This window comes from Rhinatrema bivittatum, chromosome 1, assembly GCF_901001135.1.
Source record: "Rhinatrema bivittatum chromosome 1, aRhiBiv1.1, whole genome shotgun sequence".
NCBI lineage: Eukaryota > Metazoa > Chordata > Amphibia > Gymnophiona > Rhinatrematidae > Rhinatrema > Rhinatrema bivittatum.
This window is the reverse complement of record NC_042615.1, coordinates 19,232,721-19,258,664: the sequence shown is the minus strand read 5'-3', so window position 1 is coordinate 19,258,664 and position 25,944 is coordinate 19,232,721. Positions and strand designations below refer to the sequence as shown.

Sequence of the window (25,944 nt, the reverse complement as noted above, 5' to 3'; positions counted from 1 at the left end):
CAGGGCCGGCGGAACCACTAGGCGAGCTAGGCCTGTGCCTAGGGCGCCGAGACTTAGGGGGCGCCGTGGCAGGCAGCAGAATTTTGAAAGGGCAAAAAGTGCCCTTTCAAAATTCTGCCAGCCTTCGACTCGCCTAGATGGAGACCAAGCGCGGAGATTTAGGGTGCATCGCGGCAGGCAGCCAGCTCCCAACTCGCCCTGCCTCCCCCCGAGTGTCACCCTCCCGACACCCCCCTAGTGGTCCAGCGGAGGTCCCGGGAGCGATCTGCCGCTCCCGGGGCCTCGGCTGCCACTAAGCAAAATGGCGCCGGTGGCCTTCAGCCCCTACCATGTGACAGGGGTCAACCAATGGCACCGTTAGTCCCTGTCACATGGTAGGGGCTGAAGGCCACCGGCACCATTTTGCTTAGTGGCAGCCGAGGCCCCGGGAGCGGCAGATCGCTCCCGGGACCTCCGCTGGACCACTAGGGGGGTGTCAGGAGGGTGACACTCGGGGGGAGGCAGGGCGAGTCGGGAGCTGGCTGCCTGCCGCGGCGCCCCCTAAGTCTCGGCGCTGATCTTCTTTCTGTGAGTGTGTGTGTATGTGAGAAAGGAATCTGCCAGTTTAAAAAAATGAAATATGATAATACATATACCTGAACTTTTGAAAAGTTGGATGAAAGATAAAATTATTGAATTTTAAGCATCCCTCTTCTGGAAAATAAAATTTAACTTAAAGTGGGTAGAGACAAATACTAAAGCAAAAAAAAATTAAAGTATTTAAAATGTTCATCTCAGCAAAATCACAAATTTAAGATACTGATGCCAGGTGGGGTTTTTTTTTTTTTTTTTTTAAGTATAATTTAAGCATGAAGACTAGAATAGAACCTGAAATGGTTTTGCTTTTTTTTCTCTAAGCCTTTAGAAAATGTATATTTTTAAATGACTAAGACTGGAATCTTCCCATTTAAAAGGGAAGATGACTAAGGATGTCTTTCTGTTCCATATAGAAACATAGAATTGACGGCAGAAGAAGACCAATCGGCCCATCCAGTCTGCCCAGCAAGCTTCACCCACATGAATAATCATATGACTGATAGTTTGAAGAAAGACACTTGCTTTATTGCCTGAAAGCGTAAAACAAGAGAAGCTGTACGGTGTGGGTGGCTGTCCCTTGGAAGGACATAACCTGAAGGAAGGGTGTCATTTCGCCTTCTGATAGGATTGTGGTTTTCTTATTTAACGATTGGGATCATCACTTTCACTTTTAGTAAAAGTAAAAAATGCTGCAAGTCTGAAAGCAAGGTGCTTCTGTGAGAGTGTAAATTGTATGTGAGACAGGGAGGGTGCTTCTGTATGAGTGTGGTGTATATGTGAATCGGAGGGTGCTTGTGTGTGTCATTGTGTGTGTGCGAGAGAGATGGAGCATGTTTTTGGCTGGCTTGTGGCTGTGAGATAGAACATGTGTGTGATTGAGCCTGTTTGTAAGTGAAATAGAGAGAGCATGTGTGTGAGTGAAAGCCTGTGTGTAAGTAAGAGAGAGCGAGAGCATTGTGTGATTGAGAGAGACTAGCCAGAGAGAGAGAGAGAGAGACTGAGACTGAGACTGGTTGGGGAGATGATTGGTGTGTGAAAGACAGAAACTGGTCCTGAGGGTGTGACTGGTGTGTGTATGTGTGAGAGAGAGAAGAGACTGGTTGTGGTCCCTAAGGAAGAGGACTGTGAGGACAGCCTCAGCAGCTACTGCTGCTTCTGGTATGGCCTGCAAGGGAAAGGAGTAGGAGAACTGCTGGAGAGGGTAAGTAAAGGTGGCTTTTTAAGTTCATTTTTCTTGATTGACTACCATTTTAATTATTGGGTAATATGTGATGTGTCTGCTGTTTGAAATATTTTATTGGTGTTTGGTAAAGCTTTCAAAATTTGCATGAGTCTTTAATTATTGGATATTCTATTCATCAGCTGTTTTGAAATTATTTTATTTGTATGATTTTATAATTATGATTAATGATTTATATATCTTGATTTTATTGATTTGTTTCACGAGGAATGGTGAAATTTTTGTTTTTCCATTGTTACACTGTATAGAGTCTGGCATGATGTGTTTTACAGTTCAGTTTTTGTCTGCACATTTCTATTTCTCCTTTATGTGGTTTTATTCTGTATTTGGTGAGGGTCTGTCTCTGCTCTGTGTGTATGACCATGATGAGAAATTCTGCTAGCATATAGTGTCTGTATAGGGATCTATAGCAATCGGGTTTGTTTTGTTTCCTCAGTAGGTGGTGCATTGGTATTCTAGGACCCAGTGTAATATTTACCCTTGTTTTTTCACAGGTAGGGTTATTGTTGTTTGAGTCCTTGCAGTATAGATTTTGAGTGTCTCTTTTGTGGGGTTGTGTGTTAGTTCACAATGTGCCTGGCAGTGGAAGGTGTTTGTGCTGCTGTTACTATGAGGTGACACCAGAATTTGAAAATAGCTTTTAGTATGATGAGCTGTAAGGGAAACATCCAAGCTCCATTGTTTGGGGGAATTTCAGTGGATGCACAGAGTTACAGAACTGGAAGTGCAGGATTTGTATTGACATTCTGTTCCTTCCTATATATTCCAGACTTCACTTTTAATAGCCATATAGAATTAGTTGAATGAGACTATCAAACAATTTTATAGTGTGAAACTGGCCAGCTTTTTAAAATTACGCAGAAGACCCTTTGGACATTAACAACACTTTTTTTTATATAACCAATTTTAAAGCAGGATCCATGCTATAGAGGTGGGTGTGATGAAGAAATGTCATTTTGACTCCCCCCCTCCTCCAACAATTCTTCTGTCTAGAGACGCCACTGATTTTCTGTGATCTTAAGCATTAGTACAATAGGATTAAGGGGGGGGATGCTGGAGAGGCACACAAATGCATTGACCCCCGGGCGCCGGAGACCCTTGGTGCACCACTGGGTGCGAGCCATATGGGGCCGCAAGCGGTGGCAATGAGGAGTGGAGATTTGGCAGGCCGCGAGCAGTGCCTAACCTGCTTGTGACCCAGAAAACCACACAGTCGGTAGGCGTGATTGAGAATGAGGTAGGAGTCGGGGCCGAGACTGGGGGGGTGGCGACGCAGCCCGGGGGGGGGGGCGCGCAAGGGAGAAGGCTCGCCTAGGGCGCCAAATCCCCTCGCACCAGCCCTGAAAATGGCCCTTTAGCAGTTTAATAATGGAGCAGTAATGCCCAATAATACTTCAGGGTGTTATGAAGGTCGTCTTTGAAATACATAAGAAATTCATGAATGTTGGGATTCTAATATAGTTCTTATAGTTAATATAAAGGCAATTCTGTTTTGACGTCATCTTGAATATATAGCTTTACAATCATCAAAAACGTAAAAGAGTATCTTATTATTTAACAGTGTAGGAGCTCCATGTGCAGCCTGCAATGCAGAAGATCAAGACTGAGGCAAGCTGGGAGCCACATGGGAGAGGACACACATAGCAGAACTCTGTGTGCTTTGACAAGCTCTGCCACCTAGAGGACGTTCCCAGGCAGCATGGCTAATTCAGCCCGCTTATCTGCAGGAAAAAAATATTTACAATAAACAGGCAAAAAAAACGTAGGGAAGAAAGAACCATGTTTGTTTGTTCTGCAGGGTTTGTTGTGTGTCCAGTTCATATCTAGACTGAAGCATTAATTGCTTAATATTTTTTCATTCCAGCTTTTGAATACCATTTTGGTAGCCATTATGAATGTTAACTAATTTTATTTAATATGTTAAGGCAAAGCAGGATTCAACTCTGCCACAAGGGTGAGCTGCAGTGGGTGCTGACAAAAAAAACCAACCTGTTGCACGTGAACAAAAACTTTCCCATAATTCTACCTCATCCTAGGATATGCGTTTCATTTGCTTGCAGGGTACAAGAAAGTTTTTACCTTGTCAATGGACACTGGATAGTCCTGTGGAACCAGATGCTGACATTTTTCTCTATTCCCAATAATCTTTCTAAATTCAAATATTCTGGAAAAAATGGTATATACAAAAATTTAATTTCAGAATCATTCTTGAATCAGCAATTGTACACTGTTTGCATTTTAGAGCATGGCCTCATTTACAGACAGCAACACAAGCTGTACAACTGAGCAGCTAGGTTTTCCAGAGCGACTGGGCTTGTAATTTCCAAAATAAGACATTAACATGCTTTAATATTGTAATATTTATATCATTTTTATTAACATCTGTTGTTTGTATTACCTGATTTTCATTTTAACCCTCATGTTCTTTGTTTTGAGACACAGCATCCTATGACATGATGCAAGTCATTTGGCACAAGTTACTTCTGTCATGGTTGTTTATTACATGAGAATTTAACCTTACAAATATATAAAAATGGAACTTGTTACTACAGAATATAGTATATTAATTTGCCTTTGACTAGTAGCCAGGTAGGAGCAAGATGGATTTAGACTTAGCTTTTGGGTACTTGCCAGGTTCTTATGGCCTGGATTGGCCACTGTTGGAAACAGGATGCTGGGCTTGTTGGTCCCTTGGTCTGACCCAGTATGGCATGTTCTTATGTTCTTTAAGATGCAATTCAGGGATTAAACCACATCAGTGAACTGGGTCAAATCTCTAATACTGTTGACTCTCCAGGAAAATCGAGAAAGGCACCAACACTTGCTTCACTCAGATGAAACTGATCATTATCACTGTTTGTTCTGTTCCTTGAAAGCTTTTATTTGGGACAAGTGTTAAAGGTGTTGGCCATTCATCCACCTAAGAAGTGGCTGCATGTATATTTTACAATTAACATGTAAAGCATGATGGGATCCTATTTAAAGTGTTTCATATATTATCGGATTACATGACTCACTTGTGTGGCTTGAGCTGCTGGTCTTAAAAAAAAATTCTCTTATGGATATCTTGCTTAGCAATAGAAAACCTGTTTAATGACAATTAATTATATGCCAACTGCTACAACATAAATGTTTTGCATTGTCTATAACAGTAAAATCAACAGACCTTAACTCCACCATCACAACAAATCTAAAATGTTGTACTTAGCAAATGTTTTTGTAATTTTAATTCTTTTCTACCTCACCTTGAGCTTTGGGAAAGGCAAAGCAAAATTGCTTACCTTGTAATAGGTGTTATCGCAGGACAGCAGGATGTAGTCCTCACATATGGGTGATGTCACTGGACGGAGCCCTATCACGGAAAACTTTGTCAAAGTTTCTAGAAACTATTGACTTGCACACTGAGCATGCCCAGCATGCCATGATCTCTCGAGCCACAGGGGTCTCCCTTCAGTGTATAGCAATAAGCATTAGCAAAAATAAAATACTAAAACGTGTCGGACCCAAATCCACGGGGTAGCGGGTGGGTTTCATGAGGATTACATCCTGCTGTCCTGGGATAACACCTATTACATGGTGTTATCCCAGGACAGCTTTATCCCAGGACAAGCAGGATGCTAGTCCTCACATATGGGTGATTAGCAAGCTACAGGCTGAGTCATTTTGTAGTGGACCAACAGCAACAACTTGTGCAATGGGTACAACAACTAGAGTACTGTTGGAAAAATTGAGGCAGCCTAAAATCACAGCAGGTTGGATGTAGAAGGAGTTGGGATTATGCTGGAAATAAGTTATCTTGCCATCTTCTTTGTCCAAACAGTAATGAGCTGCAAAGGTGTGAAGAGAACTCCATGTTGCAGCTACGACAGTGTGCTACTGAGGTTGACATTGCACGTGCTGAGTGCGCCTTGACTCGTCCTTGGAGAGAAAGGCCTGCTTTTTCATAGCAGAACTCTATACAATCTGCAAGCCAGTTGGGGAGAGTTTGTTTGCCCACTGCTTTACCAGGTTTGTTTTTATCAAAAGAAACAAAAAGAGTTGAGTGGATTTCCTATGTACTGCAGTGCGATCCAGGTAATATGCAAGTGCACATTTACAGTCCAAGGTGTGCAAAACCCTCTCACCTTGGTGAGAGTGAGGTCTTGGGAAGAACGTCGGCAAAACTATGGATTGATTCAAATGGAATTCAACTACCTTGGGAAGGAATTTTGGGTGTGTACAGAGTACCACTCGATCATGTAGGAATTTTGTATAGGTTGAGTATGTGACAAGTGCTTGTAACTCACTAACTCTTCTAGCAGATGTAATGACTATTAGGAATATAGACTTCCATGTAAGAAGTTTAATATCGCAGGAATTCATGGGTTCAAAAGGTGAACGTATGAGCCTTGTTAGTACCACATTAAGATCCCAATCTGTGACTGGTGGCCATATAGGGGGTTTTAGATGAATTAAACCTCTTATAAACCTACTAACAAGGGGTTGCACTGATATCGGTGCATCCCCTATTGTATGATGGTAAGCTGAGATTGCACTTAGGTGTACCCTTACTGACGATCTCTGGAGACCAGAGTCTGAAAGGTGCCAGAGATAGTCCAACAAAGATGTTATGGGGCAGGAAAAAGAGTCAATACTGAATCTTTTCCACTTCGAACTATAGTTTTTTCGTGTGGAAGGCTTACGTGAAGCTACAAGCACTTGAGAGAAATTAGTTGAAAGATTGAGTGGTTGAGGGATCAAGCTTTCAACATCCAGGCTGTTCATTCGAGATAGGGATTGAAGGTTGGGATGGCACAATCTGCCCTGATCCTGAGTTATGAGAGTGGGAGCTGTACCCAGGCGAATCGGGTTCCTGATCGAGAGATTGAGAAGCATGGGGAACCTCATTTGTTGAGGCCAATACGGGGCTATGAGTATCATGGACCTCTTGCCCTATTGCAGCTTCACTAGAGTCTTAGTTATTAGCGGTATCGGGAGATACGCGTACAGAAGACCTGAATTCCAGGGGCGAGCAAAGGCGTCCCTGGCTAACTGGTTGGTTTGTTTGTGCAGAGAGCAGAATCTGTCCACTTTGTGATTCAGCTCGGATGCAAAGAGGTCCATCGTTGGTTGACCTCAACGTTGAAATATCCTGGTCGCTACTAAGGGATCCAAGGACCACTCGTGAGGTTGGAATTGACGACTGAGACGGTCTGCTAATAAGTTGTGAATTCCTGCCAGATAAGAGGCCCGGAGAAACATGGAATGTATCAGGGCCCAGTCCCAAATCTGTGCAGCTTCTTGACAAAGGAGATACAAGACCATACTTCCCTGTTTGTTCAGGTACCACATGGCAACTGTGTTGTCCATTTGTATCAGAACAGTCTTGTGTGAAAGGCAGTCCTTAAATGCATGTAGAGCATAACGTATAGCTCAAAGCTCCAGGAAATTGATTTGAAACGTTGCTTCGAGTTTTGTCCAAGTACCTTGAGTTTGGAGATTACCTATGTGTGCTCCCCAACCTAAGGTGGATGCATCTGTAGTTAAAGTTACTTATGGAACTGGTTGTTGGAAGGGTAGGCCTTTGCGCAAGTTGTTCCTGCTCGCCCACCAGAGGAGAGACGAACGTAGTTGGTGGGTTATTTGAACTGGGGACGACAGCGGTTGAATGGCTTGCATCCACTGTGATCTTAATGTCCATTGGGTTATTTTCATTGCTAATCTGGCCATAGGAGTGACGAACTGTGGAGGCCATGTGGCCTAGCAGAGTTAGAAATTGATGTGCTGTCGCCTGTTTCTTTAAACGCAGAGAGTTTGCTAATGAGGAGAGTGTCTCCGCCTGGTCTTCCGGGAGGAACGCTATTGACATTATGGTGTTCAACTCTGCTCTGATGAATTGCAGTAGGCGAGATGGAATGAGGTGGGATTTTGGTAGTTGATTAGAAATCCCAGCGAGTGGAGCAGATTGATTGTGAGCCTGAGAGAGGTGAGAGCTCCTTGTTTTGATTGGCTTCTGATGAGCCAGTCTAGGTAAGGAAAAACGTGTACACTTTCCTTGTGCAAATGAGCCGCTGCTACCGCTAGGCACTTTGTGAACATGCTGGGTGCTGAGTTAAGTCTGAATGGCAGGACCCGGTATTGGTAATGCTGATGACCCACTAGGAAACGCAGAAACTTGCGATGAGGAGGGAATATTGGAATGTGAGCATAAGCATCTTGTAGACCCAGAGAACAGAGCCAGTCTCCTGTCTGAAGAAGGGGAAAGCATGGTGCCTAAGGAGACCAGCCTGAATTTTTCTTTCCATAGAAATTTGTTGAGATTTCAGAGGTCTAGGATGGGTCGTAGGCCTCCTGTTTTCTTTGGAATGAGGAAATAGCGGGAGTAGAATCCTCTGCCCTGCTGAAGTCGGAGAACTAGTTCCACGGCCCTGGCTCTCAGAAGGGTGGATAATTCTGCTTGCAGAAGAGTGGTATGATCCTTGTGTATCCAAAGAGACTTTGGTGGGGAGTCTTTTGGTACTGTGAGAAAAATCAGATGGTAACCTTGTGTTATAATTGATAGTACCCATTGATCTGTTGTGATGTTTGACCAATGGGGCTGGAAGAGAGAGACCCGATCTCCCACTGGTACCTCTGGGTTCGGGTTGGTGGAGTGGCTGCTGCCCTCTGGCTGGTTTTCAAAAGCCTGATGCCGGGCCGGTTTGAGGAGGAGGTTGAGGCCTAGAAGCTCTCGGTTGTCTAGGCTGGGTTGTTTGCACTGGTCTGGATGCTCTAACACAGGGTGCTGCAGTATAGTACCTACGTGGTCTATAGTAGGGCTTTCTGGTGTCCTTACGTGCTGTGCAACATGTGACAGATGACGTATCTTGTGGGATAGCAGACAGTTGACACAGAGTTTCAGAGTGTTCTTTAAGCTGGGCTACGGCGTCTTGAACTCTTGTTCCAAAAAGGTTATCACCTACACAAGGTAGATCTACCAGCTTCTCTTGAACTTCAGGCCTGAGGTCAGAAGCTTTGAGCCAGGCCCAACAGCGTGCACAGATACCAGTTGCCGCTACCCATGAAGAGGTCTCAAAATTGTCATAAGCAGCACGGACCTTGTGCTTGCCTGCTTCCAAACCTTTGTGAATGATGTCATTGACTGAATCCTGATATTGCTGAGGCAGAGTCTCAGATAGTTCTTGCATTTGTTTCCAGAGATTATGCTGATACTGCGTCATATGAAGCAGATATGACGCTATTCTGGAAACAAGCATTGAGCCTTGAAAGACTTTTCTGCTTAGGACTTTTCTGTCCAAGAACATTTGTTCCTTGCCAGGTGGGGTTGATGAACGAGGGCATATTCTCTTTGATTTTTTCTGAGCGGATTCTACCGCCACAGATTGGTGTGGAAGTTGGGCCCTCTGATACCCAGGAATGTGCTGTACCAGATATGTGGTATCCATCCTTTTGTTAACCGTTGGTACTGAGCATGGGTGTTCCCACAACCTGTGTTGTAGGTCTACTAGGACTTCATGTACCAGAATTGCTAGTACCTCCTTAGGAGGGTCCACAAACTGTAGAACCTCTAAGGTCTTTTGTCTGGTATCTTCTTCTGACACTAGTTTAAAAGGAATAGTGTCAGCCATCTCTTTTACAAAATTGGTAAAAGATAAGTCCTCTGGGGGTGACTTTTTTCTGTCTTCAGGTGGGGACGGCTCAGATAGGATGTCTTCTGAAGATGTGTCAGTGTCCCTGTCTTCCCAAGAGTCTGATGGAAGGCATCCTGGAGGAGAAACATGAGGAGGCAACAATGGTATCTGTGGCTTTTGTGGGGAAAAGAATGGTATCAACAGAGAGACTGGGATTCTCGGTCAAGAAAGTCCAGAGGGTCCTGGCTGGGGTTCAGAAGGTAGAGAAGTCCCTGAGGCATCATCATCACCGACTTGAATCAGAGTAATAGGCTGCACTGGAAGAGCTCCGATTAGGGCATCGAACTTTGAGATCAGAGGCTGGAATATTGAAAAGTCCAGTACCGGCATCGGAGCAGGCATAGGCATCGGTGACAGCACAGGCTCCAGCGGTGTTGATGGATGAAGATCCCGGAGAGCTTCTTCTTTCACTGCCTGGCAGATAAATCCGTCCAGTTCCTCCCTGATAGCTGGTGAGGTCAAAGCAGCTATAGGTGATGGCAGAGAAGGCATCATCGGCACTTCCACAGATCCCTGTAGTAGCTTGATGCCCAGCACCTTTGCAGGTGGGGGATCGCCTCTGAGTAGAAGGCCTTGATGGCTCTTGCAGACAAGATTTCTTTGGCGATGGCTCTCTTGGTAACAGTAAGGCCTCTGGCGTCGACGTCCGTCGATGCCTATGATGACACTTTTGTTTATGCTCCGTGGCTTTTTCAAGCCCGGATGTCGATTTCACCGATGTCGCGGATGGAGTTGGTGATAGCCGGTCTCCGGCGCAGACAATGCGACATTTGCGGATGACCAATCTTTTAGACGCTCCAGCCGGAGACGATTGAGTCGACGTCGATGGTATAAGCTGTATATGGAAGAGATGTTCCATCTTTTGTTGGGTCCTCCTGCCCTTGGGGTCATTTCAGCAAATTGAGAGCAGGAAGAAACATCGTGCGACTCTCCCAGGCACAGAACACACTCGACATGCGGGTCGGTGATAGACATTGTGCGAGGACATTTCGGGCATTTTTTGAAGCCCGTGGACATGGTGAAGGTCGGACAGCTGTCAATGGTCTTCTGACCAAAAAATTACTTTAACCCGGATCGAAATGGGAAAAATTGTACTCACCGGCCAGTAGAGTAGGAAGACCCCTATGTAGGAGATGAAATGAGAGATTTTTTTTTTTTTTAACTTTAACTCTCAGAGTAGGTGTGTGAAGAATTCACACAGGGCTCCTTCACCACAATGCTAACTGCAGCGCGGAAAAACGAAGATTGAAGGGAGACCCATATGTGAGGACTAGCATCCTGCTTGTCCTGGGATAAGTTATAAATGTAATTAGTAAATAAAGCATTTATTGATTTATGTACAATGAATTGACAAGCTGCATAAAAAAAACTGACAATGCCAAACCTTTTGAGATCTTCCGGTTTCCCCCATCCTTGTATAAAAAGTTTAGTGAGAAGTAATCTTCTATATAATACATCCAGCTTACTAACACCCATTAGCAGCAATCAAACATCTGGAAGAAAAAAAAATATAATAAAAGGTAAATTTTTCAATTAGGACTTTATTGCATTTTAATCCATTTTGAGAACACAAATCCCAGCAGGAAATCATTAAAATGTTTAAGCTTCCAAAAAATGTTCTTGAATGCCAATGTATTATTTCCTGATGTGCCTTTTTATTTCCCATATTTAAATGTTATTGCACTACTACATAAAAGATGCACTAAAATAAAAGCAAGTTTGCTTACCGTAAACCGTGTTTCCGTAGATAGCAGGATGAATTAGCCATGCTGTATGGGAAGCGCCGCGATCCCGGGTAGGCGGAGTTTCTCTTAGTTAACCACAGAGTTTTGAACTCTGTGCGTCTGCGCGGTCGTCTTCCCGCGCGGTTCTCTCACCTCTTCAGTTTCTTTGCAGCCAAGCGAGAGGTAAGTTTAGGAGGTGTGTCTGACTGTTCGAGACTGTCTAGGGAGGTGGGTGGGTCAGCATGGCTAATTCATCCTGCTATCTATGGAAACACCATTTACGGTAAGCAAACTTGCTTTTTCCCCATCGATAGCAGGGCTGAATTAGCCATGCTGTATGGGAGTCCCCAGCTATCCAGTTGTGTCCTTGTATATTTATTGTTTTTAGGTTAGGACATCAACCTTTGAAGTGGTAGACAGTCTCATGTTCTTTTTAGTGATAAGACTGCTGTGCCCAGTGCTGCATCAGAGGTAGTCTGCTGTTGGAGGCAATAATGCGATGTGAAAGTATGAAGTGATGACCATGTTGCCGCTTTACAGATATCAATCAATGGAACCTTACTTAAGTGTGCAACTGATGCTGCAGTGGCGCGAATTTGATGCGACTGAGGCTTAGAGGGTAGTTTGATGGAGCGTTTGTTGTAGCAAAAAAGTATGCATTGTGATAACCAGCTGGCTATAGTCCTTTTTGAGACCGATTGACCAGGATCATTCGGGTTAAAGGAAAGGAATAGTTGAGAAGGTCTCGCAGTTGATCGAGTCCTGTTTTTATAGTAGGCCAGCGCTCTTTTACAGTCCAACGTTTGTAAGAGTCTTTCACGATCATTATTATGTGGTTTTGGCATAAAAATAGGTAGAGTTATGGTTTGGTTGAGATGAAAAGATGTTACCATCTTAGGTAAAAAAGAAGGGTGAGGACGAAGGGTCACTTTGTCATGGTAGAATTCAAGATAAGGGGAGTAATGAACTCAGGCTTGTAACTCACTGACCCTCCTTGCAGAAGTTATGGCAACATAAGTTATGGCAACATAAGTTATGGCAACATAAGTTATGGCAACTGTTTTCCATGTCATATATTTGATGTGGCTAGATTCTAATGGTTCGAAAGGCGGAAACATTAGTTGTTCAAGTACTACATTTAAGTCCCATGGAATTGGAGGCTTAGTCACTGGTGGACAAAGTCGGATCATTCCCTTCATAAATCTAGAAATCAACGGATGGTTAGACATTGGGAGGTTATTAAAAGGATCACGGAAGGCTGCTATAGCACTGATATGAACTCGTACCGAAGTGGTGGCTAATCCTGCTTCGTAGAGAGTGTGTAGGTATTGTAGCAATTGAGTGGCTGTGGATGAGAAAGGGTTTATGTTCTTTGGAATACACCAGTCCAAGTAGCGTTGCCACTTTCCTTTGTAGTTACGTCTGGTTGAAGGTTTACATGATGCAATAAGAATATCCTCTAGTTGAGAAGATAACCCTAAGGGAGTTAGTATTTGCCTTTCAATCTCCACGCTGTGAGATGAAGTGATTGGTTCATGGAGTGAAGTAAGGAGCCCCCTCTTCCTGTGTCAGAAGATGTGGAAGGTTTTGAAGTGATATCGGTGGATGAATGGAGAGTTTCAAGAGATAAGCGTACCAGGGCTGTCTCGGCCATGCCGGGGCTATTAGAATCATGTCTGATACGTCCTGGATGTATTTCTGAATTGTTCGAGAAATGAGTGGGATGGGTGTCCATGGAATGAGAAAGGCATCTGGAGCTATCCTTTGATTGCTGGGGTAAATTGAGCAAAAGGTTTGGACTTGTCTGTTTGCTTCCGTGGCAAAGAGGTCTACTATGGGAAATCCCCACTGTTTGAAGATCTTTTGTGCCACCTGTGGATTTAAGGTCCATTCGTGTGGATGAAAAATCCGACTGAGACGGTCTGCTGTCACATTGTCCAGACCTGGAAGATATGTTGCTTGAATTGATACTTGGGCCTTGACTGCCCAATGCAGAATTCGTGTTGCTTCCTAGCAGAGTCCAGGAACCGGACCCTCCTTCCTTGTTTATGTAAAACATGGATACCTGGTTGTCTGTATATACCATGAGGCTTGATCCCCTTATCTGATCCGAGAACGTTTGAAGTGCCAGCCATATGGCTCTCAGCTCCAGGAGATTGATCTGGTATGTAGATTCCTGAGGGGTCCACAGACCTTGAGTTTTCAGTTCGCCCAGATGTGCTCCCCAATCTTTGTTGGAGGCATCTGTGGTCAGAGTGATTCGGTGAGGTGGTAGACGGAATGGAGCACCCGAGGAAAGATTCTTGGAAGGGAGCCACCATCAAATGTCCTCTTTCATTGCGTTTGTAATTTGAATCCTGGTGTTGAGTGGTTGTGTGTATTGAGTCCACTGAGTTTTTAATCCCCATTGCAACAGACGCATGTGGAGTCTGGTGTGGGGAACCACATAGATTGCTGCTGCCATATGACCGAGAAGCTGAAGCACCTGGTGTGCTGATGCTCTGTTTCTGTGAAGCAGGTTGTGTGCCAATGATTGTATGTTCTGCATCCTGTCCTGGGGAAGGTATGCTCTCTGTTTGACGGTGTGTATGAGAGCACCTATGAACTGAAGTATATGAGTCGGTTGTAGGTGAGACTTCTTGAAATTGATTAGAAATCCCAACTTCTGAAGGCATTTGATCGTGCGTATCGTGTGTTCTTTCAGTGTAGATTGGTCCGATGCTACTATTAGCCAGTCGTCCAGATAAGGAAATATTTGGATCGAAAGTTTTCTGAGGTGAGCCACCACCACTGCTAGACATTTGGTGAATACTCTTGGGGCTGAAGATAGACCAAAAGGGAGAACTTTGTATTGGTAATGTATATTCTGAACTTGGAAACATAGGTAACGCCACGAAGACGGGTGAATTGGTATATGGGAATATGCATCCTTCAGGTCGATGGAACATAGCCAGTCGTTGGGCTGAATCAGTGGTAGAATATTTTTGAGAGAAGTCATTTTGAATTTCTCCCTCTGTTTGTGCTTGTTGAGAAGTCGGAGATCTAGAATGGGTCGTAGGCCGCCCGACTTCTTTGGAATGAGGAAATATTGGGAATAAAATCCTTGGTGTTGATGAAAGGGGATAATTTGTATCGATTGTTGAATCTGTAGGTTGTTCAATTCCGCTGTTAGGAATGTGGAATGGGAGCATATCATCCTCTTCGGAGGAATATGAGGAAGAGATGGAGTGGATTGAAAATTCAGAGAATAACCGTTTTTGATAATGTTGAGTACCCACTGATCTGAAGTGATGGAATCCCAATTTTGGAGAAAAAATTGAAGGCGTCCTCCTATGAAAGCAGGTATTTGTGGTGGCTGCATCAATTTCAAAAAGAGGAAGTAGGTTTCTGCTGAAGAGTTGGTAATTGTTTCTCGCAGGTACGTACTGTTGAGACCTATACTGCGTATAAGGTCTGTTGTAAGGTCTCGAATAATACCGACGACGGTAAGGGTAGAATCGATGTTGCGACTTCTGAGGATCTGTAGGAGTGGTGAGAGATTGCACCACTGCACTTTGTTCTCTCAAATGTGATACTATATCTCCGAATTTATCTCCAAAGAGATTGTCACCCATACAAGGGATGTCGGCCAACTTCTCATGGACATCTGTCCAAATAGTGCTGGCTCTAAGCCAAGCCATACGCCTGGCCGCAATAGCTGAAGCAGACGCTCTTGCTGAAGATTCGAATTATTTATAATTAGAGCGTAATAAATGCCTAAGTCCTTCTTCCATGTCCAAGAAAGACTGATGTGGTGTGTTGTCTTCCGATATACACAGTGGATGCAGTTTTTGGAGTGTTTCAAATAAGTACTGCGTGGTGTAAAATTGGTGATGTTGTATCCTATTCGTAAGCATAGAGGAGTGATAGATCTTTTTTCCAAAATCATCAAGGCATTTATTTTCTCTGCCCGGTGGGGTATTTGAGTGCAACTTATTTCGTTTTGCCTTGGATAAGGCTGATTCTACCACTGATTGGTGTGGTAGTTGGGCAGACTCGTAAATTACTGAATTACGCATCCTATATTTGATATCAATTTTTCTAGAGGTAGCCGGTGATGAGAAAGGAGTCTTCCAAATCTTGAAGAGTAGGTTTTCTAATACCGAATGAGGTGGGAGAGCGGTGGGCTCGGGAGGAGATTCGAAGATCTTTAAGATACCGAGCATTTCAGCTCTTGGATCAGGAATTCTTCCCGTTTCTACTTGAAGAAGACTGCCTACTTTCTCAACAAATTTTGAATAAGTGAGATCCTCCGGAGGAGAATATGATTCAGGTAAACCTTCCTGAGGGTCAGATGGCATACTCGTTGAGGAAGTTTCGGAATAGACTGATTCCGGAGAGCCTGGGCTGATGGGTTGAGTCATGCTATCATCTTTTGCGGGTTTTAGAGGTTGTAACCCTGTAGGCGATTCAGGAGAATCTTCTGGAGAATGCTGAGGTGGTAATTCCCTTGTGGTTTCCAATTCTTGGAAAAAAGAGGAGAGAATATCTGAGATTTTCGTCATAGTTGATGCAGACAAAGTACCTTGTGGAGGAATGTGAATCTTTTGCTTTGGGATTCGTGTTGGAATTGCCACAAGCAAAATATCTTTTGGTACCTGTCCTTTAGATTGACTTTGAGGAGGTATAACCGGGGAAGGTCGAATACGTTTTGTTAATGGTATTTGTAATGAAGAAGAACGTCTCTTCTCTCTGGAAAGTGATGAGAGACTCACGAAGGAGCTACCACTAGGAGAAGATCCCGATGATGAGAGGCCTTGAATATCAATTTCAGAAGTTGATGATATTTTTGATGAACTTCTTGATTTTGAAGACTTCTGTTGATGCTTTTGTGATACACTTGATTGTAAGTGCATTGTTTTGGCACCATATGTTGTTGGAGCATCCCTAATCAATATATGCTCCGTAGGTGCATCGTGGAATGGGCTTTGCGCCGTATCTGCTCCGTGCACCGTAACTCTGTGCATTGAAACTGTCCCTTGTGTCTAAGGTGCTCCGTGCTTCGCAGATGCTTTGTGCCTTGAATGACGCTTCGATGCGCCGTGTCCGTGCTTCGTTCCTGAAGCATCGTGGTGCGATTTCGGCGCAGATGGCGCCGTTTTTGAAAAAGTACTCTCTGATACTTTGCACCGTGGCTCACCCGCCGGATCCCCGGCTTTTGAACGAGGCTCTGAGGGTGTGTGAGACCCTGGCCTTAATTTCTTTTCGGGTGGTTCACGTCCTGCTGGTCCCAGCGAGGATGCTCTCTTCGGGTGTAGCTTACCCGATTTCGCTGGTCCCGGCGAGGAATGGATGGAGGATGGTGGTGGAGCCAAAGATCCTAAGCGGAGCCTTTCCATCTTCATGGCCCGGTGCCGCTGGGCCCTCAGCGACATCCTGCCACGGTCCCGGCATGATTTTTGATCGTGATCGGGGCCTAGACAAATGTAGCAATAATTATGTCCATCCGTGATGGACATAATTTTGCCACATTGACAATATTTAAATCCGGATGGCTTCGGAGCTATCTGAGATGTGAAATCTTGTGAAAAAATGCGAAATAGCGGCGAAAAAAATCCAGTCAGATAAGAAATTCGCTAAGAGAAAACAACCCCGCGTGTGAACGGCTCGCGGAAGAAAAGAAACTGAAGAGGTGAGAGAACCGCGCGGGAAGACGACCGCGCAGACGCACAGAGTTCAAAACTCTGTGGTTAACTAAGAGAAACTCCGCCTACCCGGGATCGCAGCGCTTCCCATACAGCATGGCTAATTCAGCCCTGCTATCGAGGGGAAAAATATATTATTATCCGGCTATAATTTAGCCAGATATAAAAGGGACATTTTGAGGGCATTCTGGGGAGGGGTCCCATTATCCAGCTAACTTAGCCGAATATTGGGTATATCCGGCTACGTTAGCTGCATAACTTTAGACCTACTGGAAACAGGTCTAATGTTATATGGTCTCATGGGGCATATAGCAAATGTTGCTTACCTGTAAACAGGTGTTCTCACAGGACAGCAGGATGTTATGGGTGACATCACAGGATGGAGCCCAATCACGAAAACCTTCAGTCAAAGTTTCCAGAACTTTGACTGGCCCCTACTGGGCATGCCCAGCATGGCACTAACCCTGCAGCCAGCAGGGGTCCCCCTTCAGTCTTATTTGAAAGCTACAGGCAGTGCTGAAAAATAAAAATAATAAATGTTACGAACCCAACACCGCGGGGCGGCGGGCAGGTTTCGTGAGGACTAACATCTGCTGTCTTGTGAGAACACCTGTTACAGGTAAGCAACATTTGCTTTCTCACAGGACAAGCAGGATGGTAGTCCTCACATATGGGTGAGTACCAAGCTGAGGATGTCCGAACCTGCACCAAATGTACCCAAAGGCGTGCAACAGGCACAACAACTGGGGTGGAATTTGGGAGAGGGCATCCTGAACCCCACTGGGCAGGCAGAAGGGTGTTAGTACGTCATGTTGTAAACAGGTTACGAAGGACAGACTGGCCGAAGATGGAATCCTGTCTTCCAGCTTTGTCCAAACAATAGCGGGCTGCAAAGGTGTGGAGAGAATGCCAGGTGGCAGCCCTGCAAAAGTCCGGAAGCGGCACCGATCGTAGGTGTGCTGCTGAAGTCGCCATGGCCCTCACAGAACGTGATTTAACACGGTCTTGAAATGGAATGCTCGTTTGCTGATAGCAAAATGATATGCAGTCCGCCAACCAGGAGGAGAGAGTCTGCTTACCCACAGGCTTTCCCAACTTGTTAGGGTGGAAAGAGACGAACAATTGAGTGCTTTCCCTGTGGGCCGCTGTACGGTCTAGGTAAAAAGCTAGAGCCCATTTACAGTCAAGGGTGTGCAGAGCCTGTTCTCCTGGGTTGGCATGGGGCCTGGGAAAAAAGGTAGATAGTATGATGGATTGATTTAGATGAAAATCCGAGACTATCTTAGGTAAGAATTTAGGGTGAGTGCGGAGTACCACCCGGTCCTGCAGAAGTTTAGTGCAAGGCGGATAGGTAACCAGGGCCTGCAATTCACTAACTCAGCGTGCTGAAGTGATTGCCAAAAGGAAAATCACTTTCCATGTGAGATACGGAGGTCACAAGAGTGAAGAGGCTCAAATGGTGGTTTCATGAGCCTACCCAGAACTAGATTAAGGTCCCAAGAAGGGGCCGGAGGACGTAATGGAGGCTTGATATGGAGCAAGCCTTTTAAAAAGCGTGTTACAAGGGATTGTACTGATATAAGAACATCCCCAATACCCTTATGGAAGGCGGCTATCGCACTGACATGCATTCTGATGGAAGAGGTCTTTAGACCTGATTCTGACAAATGCCAAAGATAGTCCAGAAACTTCGGGATTGGACAGGAAAAGGGTCAAGGGACTGAGAAGAGCACCATGACGAGAACCTTTTCCATTTGTAAGAGTAAGATTTTCTCGTGGAAGGATTTCGCGAAGCAATCAAGACACAGGAAACTGGATCTGAAAGGTTAAGTGGTTGAAGTATTAACCTTTCAACATCCATGCAGTCAGGGACAAGGCTTGAAGATTGGGATGGCGTAGGCTCCTGTCGTTTTGAGTGATCAGGAGCGGGTCCTTTCCCAAGGGAATGTGCCTGCAGATGGAGAGATCCTTATATATTGGAAACCACACTTGGCGTGGCCAGTGAGGTGCTATCATGATCATGGTTCCCTTGTCCTGACAACTTCATGAGAGTCTTTGAGAGAAGAGGAAGTGGAGGGAATGCATAAAGCAGGCCGGTTGCCCATGAGAGGGAGAATGCGTCTCTAGGCTGAGAGCGTTTGCTGCGAATGAGGGAGCAGTAGTTTTCCAATTTGTGGTTCTGAGGGGAAGCAAAGAGGTCTATCTGAGGATATCCCCATTGTTGGAAGATGGAGTTCGCTACTGAGGGGTTGAGAGACCACTCGTACGATTGAAAGATGCGACTCAGCTGGTCTGCCAGCATACTGTCCACTCCCGGCAAGTAGGTGGCCCTGAGGTACATCGAATGGGAGAGGGCTTCCGCCAAAATCTGCGCAGCTTCCTGACACAGAAGGAAGGAGCCTGTGCCTCCCTGTTTGTTGATGTACCACATGGTCACCTGGTTGTCCGTCTGAATTAGGATGACCTGATTTGACAGGCGATCCTGAAAAGTCCTGAGAGCATATCTTATTGCTCGAAGTTCCAGGAAATTTATCTGGTGTTTGGCTTCCTCTGGAGACCAAGAGCCTTGTGTTTGCAGATCGGCTACATGGGCTCCCCACCAGAGGTTGGAAGCGTCGGTGGTGACAATGATTTGAGGATGCGGAACCTGGCAGGGCAATCCCTGGAGATTGTTCTGATTTTTCCACCAGGCGAGGGACAGATGGAGTGAGTCGGTGATGTGGACAATGGTCAACAGAGGCTGAATAGGTTGAGTCCATTGAGACCTCAGAGTCCAGTGCATGAGCCTCATGGCCAAGCGGGCCATTGGTGTGACATGGACTGAGAACGCCATATGACCCAGAAGGATGAGAAATTGGCGAGGAGTCGCAGCGTGCTGAGACTGCAGTTGGTGAGAAAGAGACAAGATGGTTAGTGCTCGTTGTTGAGGCAGGAAAGCCTTTGCCTGTAAGGTGTCCAAGTCTGCCCTAATGAATGATAAGGTTTGAGATGGGACTAAGTAGGATTTGTCGTAGTTGAAATTAGAGTGTGTAAGGTTAGATTGAGGGACGACAAGGCAGCTTGCTGAGTGGGAGCCCTGATTAACCAGTCGTCCAGATAGGGGTAGATGTGAACACCTGGTGTCCTGAGGAATGCTGCGACGACTACAAAGCATTTTGTAAAGACTCGTGGAGCAGACACTAGGCTGAATGGAAGCACTTGTTATTGATAGTGCTTGAGGCCTACTAGGAATCTCAGGTATTTGCGATGAACTGGACTTATCGCAATGTGGGTGTATGCGTCCTGGAAGTCCAGAGAGCAGAGCCAGTCTCCTCTTTGTAGAAGAGGAAGAAGCGAACCCAAGGTGACCATCTTGAACTTTTCTCGCTGGAGGTACCTGTTGAGGGCCCATAGGGTTGGCAATTTACTCAACTCTGCATGAAGCACATAGCAAGGATATAATGGTTTCATTATCCTTTCATTAACTAGAGTTTTGAAAAAATGGTGGAAGTGAACCTTTGTTGCTATCGGTACTTGATTTTTTGCATGGAGAAATAAATAAGGGTAACAATACTACTGGTACAGCTGAATATATCAGCAGTATACGACCTCGACTCATGAGCTATTAGAACAATTTCAGGGGCTAGGGATCTCTACTATAGTATTAAGATGGTTACATCCTTCTTGACTAATAGAACTCTGATTATAAAGATTGGCGATAAGGTATCCTCATGATAAGTGAAAATCAGGGGGGTTACAGAGGTCATTCTTGTCCTCTCTTCAACATTTATCTGAGCACGATTGGTAAAATTTTCAGAATCCGGATGTTCAGTATTTCATATATATTTATTATTTTCAATTTTGTTTTATTATAAGGTTCAAATGAAGGATTCCCTGAAACAAATTTAAAGAATGTCTTAGTACTAAGTACTTAGTGTTTGGGTACTTGCCAGGTTCTTTTGTCCTGCTTTGGCCTCTGTTGGAAACAGGATGCTGGGCTTGATGGACCCTTAGTCTGACCCAGCATGGTAATTTCTTATGTTCTTAGAAGAGATACCCAATGGGGTTAACTGGAGGTTAGGACTGAATGTTTAAAAAAAAAAAAAAATGTAAAAAACCCTGCAGTTTTAAGAACTAGCAGGCCGATTGAGTATGGTGCGCTCGGCTTTGTTTTTGTTTTAACATTCAGTCCTAACCTCCAATTAACCCCATTGGGTATCTCTTCTATACATTCTTTAAAAATTTTTTCAGGGAATCCTTCATCTGAACCTTATAATAAAACAAAATTGCAAATAATACATGTATATGAAATACTGAACATCCAGATTCTGAAAAGGTTTACCAATTGTGCTCAGATAAATGTTGAAGAGAGAGGACAAGAATGACCTCTGTAGCACCCCTGGTTTTCACTTATCATGAGGATACCTTATCGCCAATCTTTATAATCTGAGTTCTGTTAGTCAATAAGGATGTAAAAGCAAGTTTGCTTGCCATAAACGGTGTTTCCGTTGATAGCAGGGCTGAATTAGCCATGCTGTCATGGGAGTCCAAAGCTCCCTATCACGCTGTCATACTTGAGACCATTTTGAGCGTGGTCTTGGAATGGTAGTCGGCCCTTTGTTGCACTGCATAAGTTCTATGTTTTTTGTTTACATGTATAAGGACTGCAGTACAGCTCGACCTAATTTCGCATCAGTTATTGATTGCTGGTCTAAGCAATAATGAGAAGTGAAGGTATGAAGAGATGACCACGTAGCCGCTTTACAGATGTCTACTAGTGAAACGTGGCGAAGATGTGCTATGGATGTTGCCATAGCTCTAACTTAGAAACATAGAAAAGACGGCAGAAGAAGACCAAACGGCCCATCCAGTCTGCCCAGCAAGCTTCACACATTTTGTTTCTCATACTTATCTGTTTCTCTTAGCTCTTAGGTTCTATTTCCCTTCCACCCCCACCATTAATGTAGAGAGCAGTGATGGAGCTGCATCCAAGTGAAATATCAAGCTTGATTAGTTAGGGGTAGTAACCGCTGCAATAAGCAAGCTACACCCATGCTTGTTTTACCCAGACTATGTTATTCAGCCCTTATTGGTTGTTTTTCTTCTCCCCTGCCGTTGAAGCAGAGAGCTATGCTGGTTATGCGTGAAGTATCAGTTTTTCTTCTCCCCTGCCGTTGAAGCAGAGAGCCATGCTGTATATGCGTGAAGTATTAGTTTTTCTTCTCCCCTGCCATTGAAGCAGAGAGCTATGCTGGTTATGCGTGAAGTATCAGTTTTTCTTCTCCCCTGCCGTTGAAGCAGAGAGCTATGCTGGATATGCATTGAAAGTGAAGTATCAGGCTTATTTGGTTTGGAGTAGTAACCGCCGTAACAAGCCAACTTGATGAGCGTTTGGAAACATGGGTAAAGTATGACCTTGTTTGTCATAATAAAAGGTTATACATTGTGCTATCCAGCTAAATATTGTTCGTTTGGTCACCAGTAGCCCTGGTGCTTTAGGATTAAAGGAAACAAAAAGTTGAGAAGCACGTTGAGCAGATTGCGTTCTTTCTTTGTAATATGCTAATGCCCGTTTGCAGTCAAGCGTGGGTAGCATAAGCTCCCTGTCACTGGAATGAGGCTTGGGAAAGAATGTTGGTAATTCTATCATTTGATTTAAATGGAATTGTGATATTACCTTTGGAAGGAAAGTAGGATGAGTTCAAAGAACTGCTTTTTGGTGGAAAAACTGTAGATAGGGAGCGTAATGAACTTAGGCTTGCAATTCACTGACTCTTCTTGCAGAAGTAACTGCTGTTAAGAATACCACTTTCCAGGTTAAGTATTTTATGTGAGCCGAGTCCATGGGCTCAAATGGTGGCAACATTAGTTGTTCCAATACTACGTTCAGGTTCCATGGCACTGGTGGTTTAGCGATTGGTGGGCGAAGATGCATGAGGCCTTTGATGAAATGAGACACCAATGGGTGAGTGGAGATGGGCTGATACTGGTACAGCCTATGGTAAGCCGCAATTGCACTAAGATGAACTCTTAATCAAGGCGATCGCGAGGCCCGAAGCATATAATGTATAAAGGTAGTCCAGGAGTTGATCCGGGGAACAGTCCAAGTGGGGAATTTTATTAGATGTGCACCAGTTGGTATAGTGTTTCCACTTAAACCCATAATTGCGCCTAGTTGACTGTTTCCTAGATTCCAACAACACATAAGAACATGCCATACTGGGTCAAACCAAGGGTCCATCAAGCCCAGCATCCTGTTTCCAACAGTGGCCAATCCAGGCCATAAGAACCTGGCAAGTGCCCAAAAACTAAAGTCTAATCCATGTTATTGTTGCTAGTAATAGCAGTGCCTATTCTTTAAGTCAACTCAATTAATAGCAGGTAATGGACTTCTCCAATTCTTTTTAAACACAGCTATACTAACTGCACTAATCACATCCTCTGGCAACAAATTCCAGAGTTTAATTGTGCGTTGAGTGAAAAAGAACTTTCTCCGATTAGTTTTAAATGTGCCACACACTAACTTCATGGAGTGCCTCTAGTCTATTATCCGAAAGAGTAAATAACCGATTCACATCTACCCGTTCTAGACCTCTCATGATTTTAAACACCTCTATCATATCCCCCCCACAGCCGTCTCCAAGCTGAAAAGTCCTAACCTCTTTAGTCTTTCCTCATAGGGGAGCTGTTCCATTCCCCTTATCATTTTGGTAGCCCTTCTCTGTACTTTCTCCATCGCAATTATATCTTTTTTGAGATGCGGCGACCAGAATTGTACACAGTATTCAAGGTGCGGTCTCACCATGGAGCGATATAGAGGCATTATGACATTTTCCGTTTTATTCACCCATTCCCCTTTCTAATAATTCCCAACATTCTGTTTGCTTTTTTGACTGCCGCAGCACACTGAACAGACGATTTCAATGTGTTATCCACTATGACGCCTAGATCTCTTTCTTGGGTTGTAGCACCTAATATGGAACCTAACATCGTGTTAACTACAGCAAGGGTTATTTTTCCCTATATGCAACACCTTGCACTCGTCCACATTAAATTTCATCTGCCATTTGTATACCAATCTTCCAGTCTTGCAAGGTCCTCCTGTAATGTATCACAATCTGCTTGTGATTTAACTACTCTGAATAATTTTGTATCATCTGCAAATTTGATAACCTCACTCGTCATATTCCTTTCCAGATCATTTATATATATATTGAAAAGCACCGGTCCAAGTACAGATCCCTGAGGCACTCCACTGTTTACCCTTTTCCACTGAGAAAACTGACCATTTAATCCTACTCTCTGTTTCCTGTCTTTTAACCAGTTTGTATTCCATGAAAGGACATCGCCTCCTATCCTATGACTTTTTAGTTTTCTTAGAAGCCTCTCATGAGGGACTTTGTCAAACGCCTTCTGAAAATCCAAATACACTACATCTACCGGTTCACCTTTATCCACATGTTTATTAACCCCTTCAAAAAAAAAATGAAGTAGAATTGTTAGGCAAGACTTCCCTTGGGTAAATCCATGTTGACTGTGTTCCATTAAACCATGTCTTTCTATATGCTCTACGATTTTGATCTTGAGAATAGTTTCCACTATATTTCCCAGCACTGAAGTCAGACTCACTGGTCTATAGTTACCCGGATTGCCCCTGGAGCCTTTTTTAAATATTGGGGTTACATTGGCCACCCTCCAGTCTCCAGGTACAATGGATGATTTTAATGATAGGTTACAAATTTTAACTAATAGATCAGAAATTTCATTTTTGAGTTCCTTCAGTACCCTAGGATGCATACCATCTGGTCCAGGTGATCTGCTACTCTTTGTCAATCTGGCCTACTACATCTTCCAGGTTCACAGTGATTTTATTATTTTATATATTTTATTTATTTTTTTAGTTTATTGATTTTAATTTTATTGATTGTTATTTTATTTTCTTGAATGAATTTATGAACATGTCATTAAAGACTGCCCAGTAAATTTTGTAAACCGACATGAGGTGTATACAATATGTTCGGTATATAAAATGTCTAAATAAATAAATAAAAAATTTTGTTCAGTTCGTCTGATTCTTCACCCCTGAAAACCATCTCCGGAACTGGTATCTCCCCAACATCCTCATTAGTAAACATGGAAGTAATGAATTAATTTAGTCTTTCTGCAACGGCCTTATCTTCCCTAAGAGCCCCTTTAACCCCTCGGTCATCTAATGGTCCAACTGACTCCCTCAAAGGTTTCTTGCTTTGGATATATTTTAAAAAGTTTTTATTATGAGTTTTTGCCTCTATGGCCAACTTCATTTCAAATTCTCTCGTCACCTGTCTTTTCAAGGTTTTAAAAGTAAATAGAAATGATGAGGATGCAAGACAAGAAATATGTATTGGGTACAAACTATTCCAATTGTGGAAGAGGTCCATAACTTAGGAGTGATTTTAGATTCAAGATTAGCTATCTTCTGTATTTGAGGCTTCATAGCTAAAGCAGCCTCTATTATCTATATCAAATTTTAGGACAGTCGTCCAGGTTTTAGTAATTAGAAAAATTAACTATTGCACTGCTTTGAATGTGGGGATACCACAAAACCTATTAAAGGTTCTGCAGTTAGTTATGAACGGGGCAGAAAAAGTGATTATGGGATCCCAGCCCCATGAGCATATAAAGTAAAATTGCTTACCTTGTAATAGGTGTTATCCCAGGACAGCAGGATGTAGTCCTCACATATGGGTGACATCACCGGAGCCCTAGTGCGGGAAAACTTTCTGTCAAAGTTTCTAGAAACTTCTGACTGGCCCTGTGAGGCCACTGAGCATGCCGAGCATGCCATGATATTCTCTGCCACAGGGGTCTCTCTTCAGTCTCTTATGTAGCAATAAGCTTTAGCAAAAATAAAATAATATACCCAACTCCGTGGGGTGGCGGGTGGGTTTCGTGAGGACTACATCCTGCTGTCCTGGGATAACACCTATTTATTTATTTTTATTTATTTAGGAACTTTTATATACCGGTATTAGTGGGGACATCATACCGGTTCACATAATAACTGCATTACAAGGTAAGCAATTTTGCTT

At 43.9% G+C, this 25,944-nt stretch overlaps 1 protein-coding gene across 3 annotated transcripts in view; it reads right to left on the bottom strand.

Annotated features, from left to right (window-relative positions):
- ABHD18 (abhydrolase domain containing 18) overlaps nt 1-25,944 on the bottom strand; it is a 238,741-nt gene that overhangs the window by 199,932 nt on the left and 12,865 nt on the right. For all 3 annotated transcript variants that reach the window (XR_003854765.1, XM_029590941.1, XM_029590850.1), the window contains exons 2-3: nt 10,871-10,979; nt 3,896-3,980 (exon numbers count right to left, since the gene is read on the bottom strand). Coding sequence is in view for 2 of the 3 variants with exons in the window: in XM_029590941.1 (XP_029446801.1) it covers nt 3,896-3,980; nt 10,871-10,962 (177 nt within the window). In the remaining variant the exon portion in view is untranslated. The remainder of the gene's footprint in view (nt 1-3,895; nt 3,981-10,870; nt 10,980-25,944) is intronic.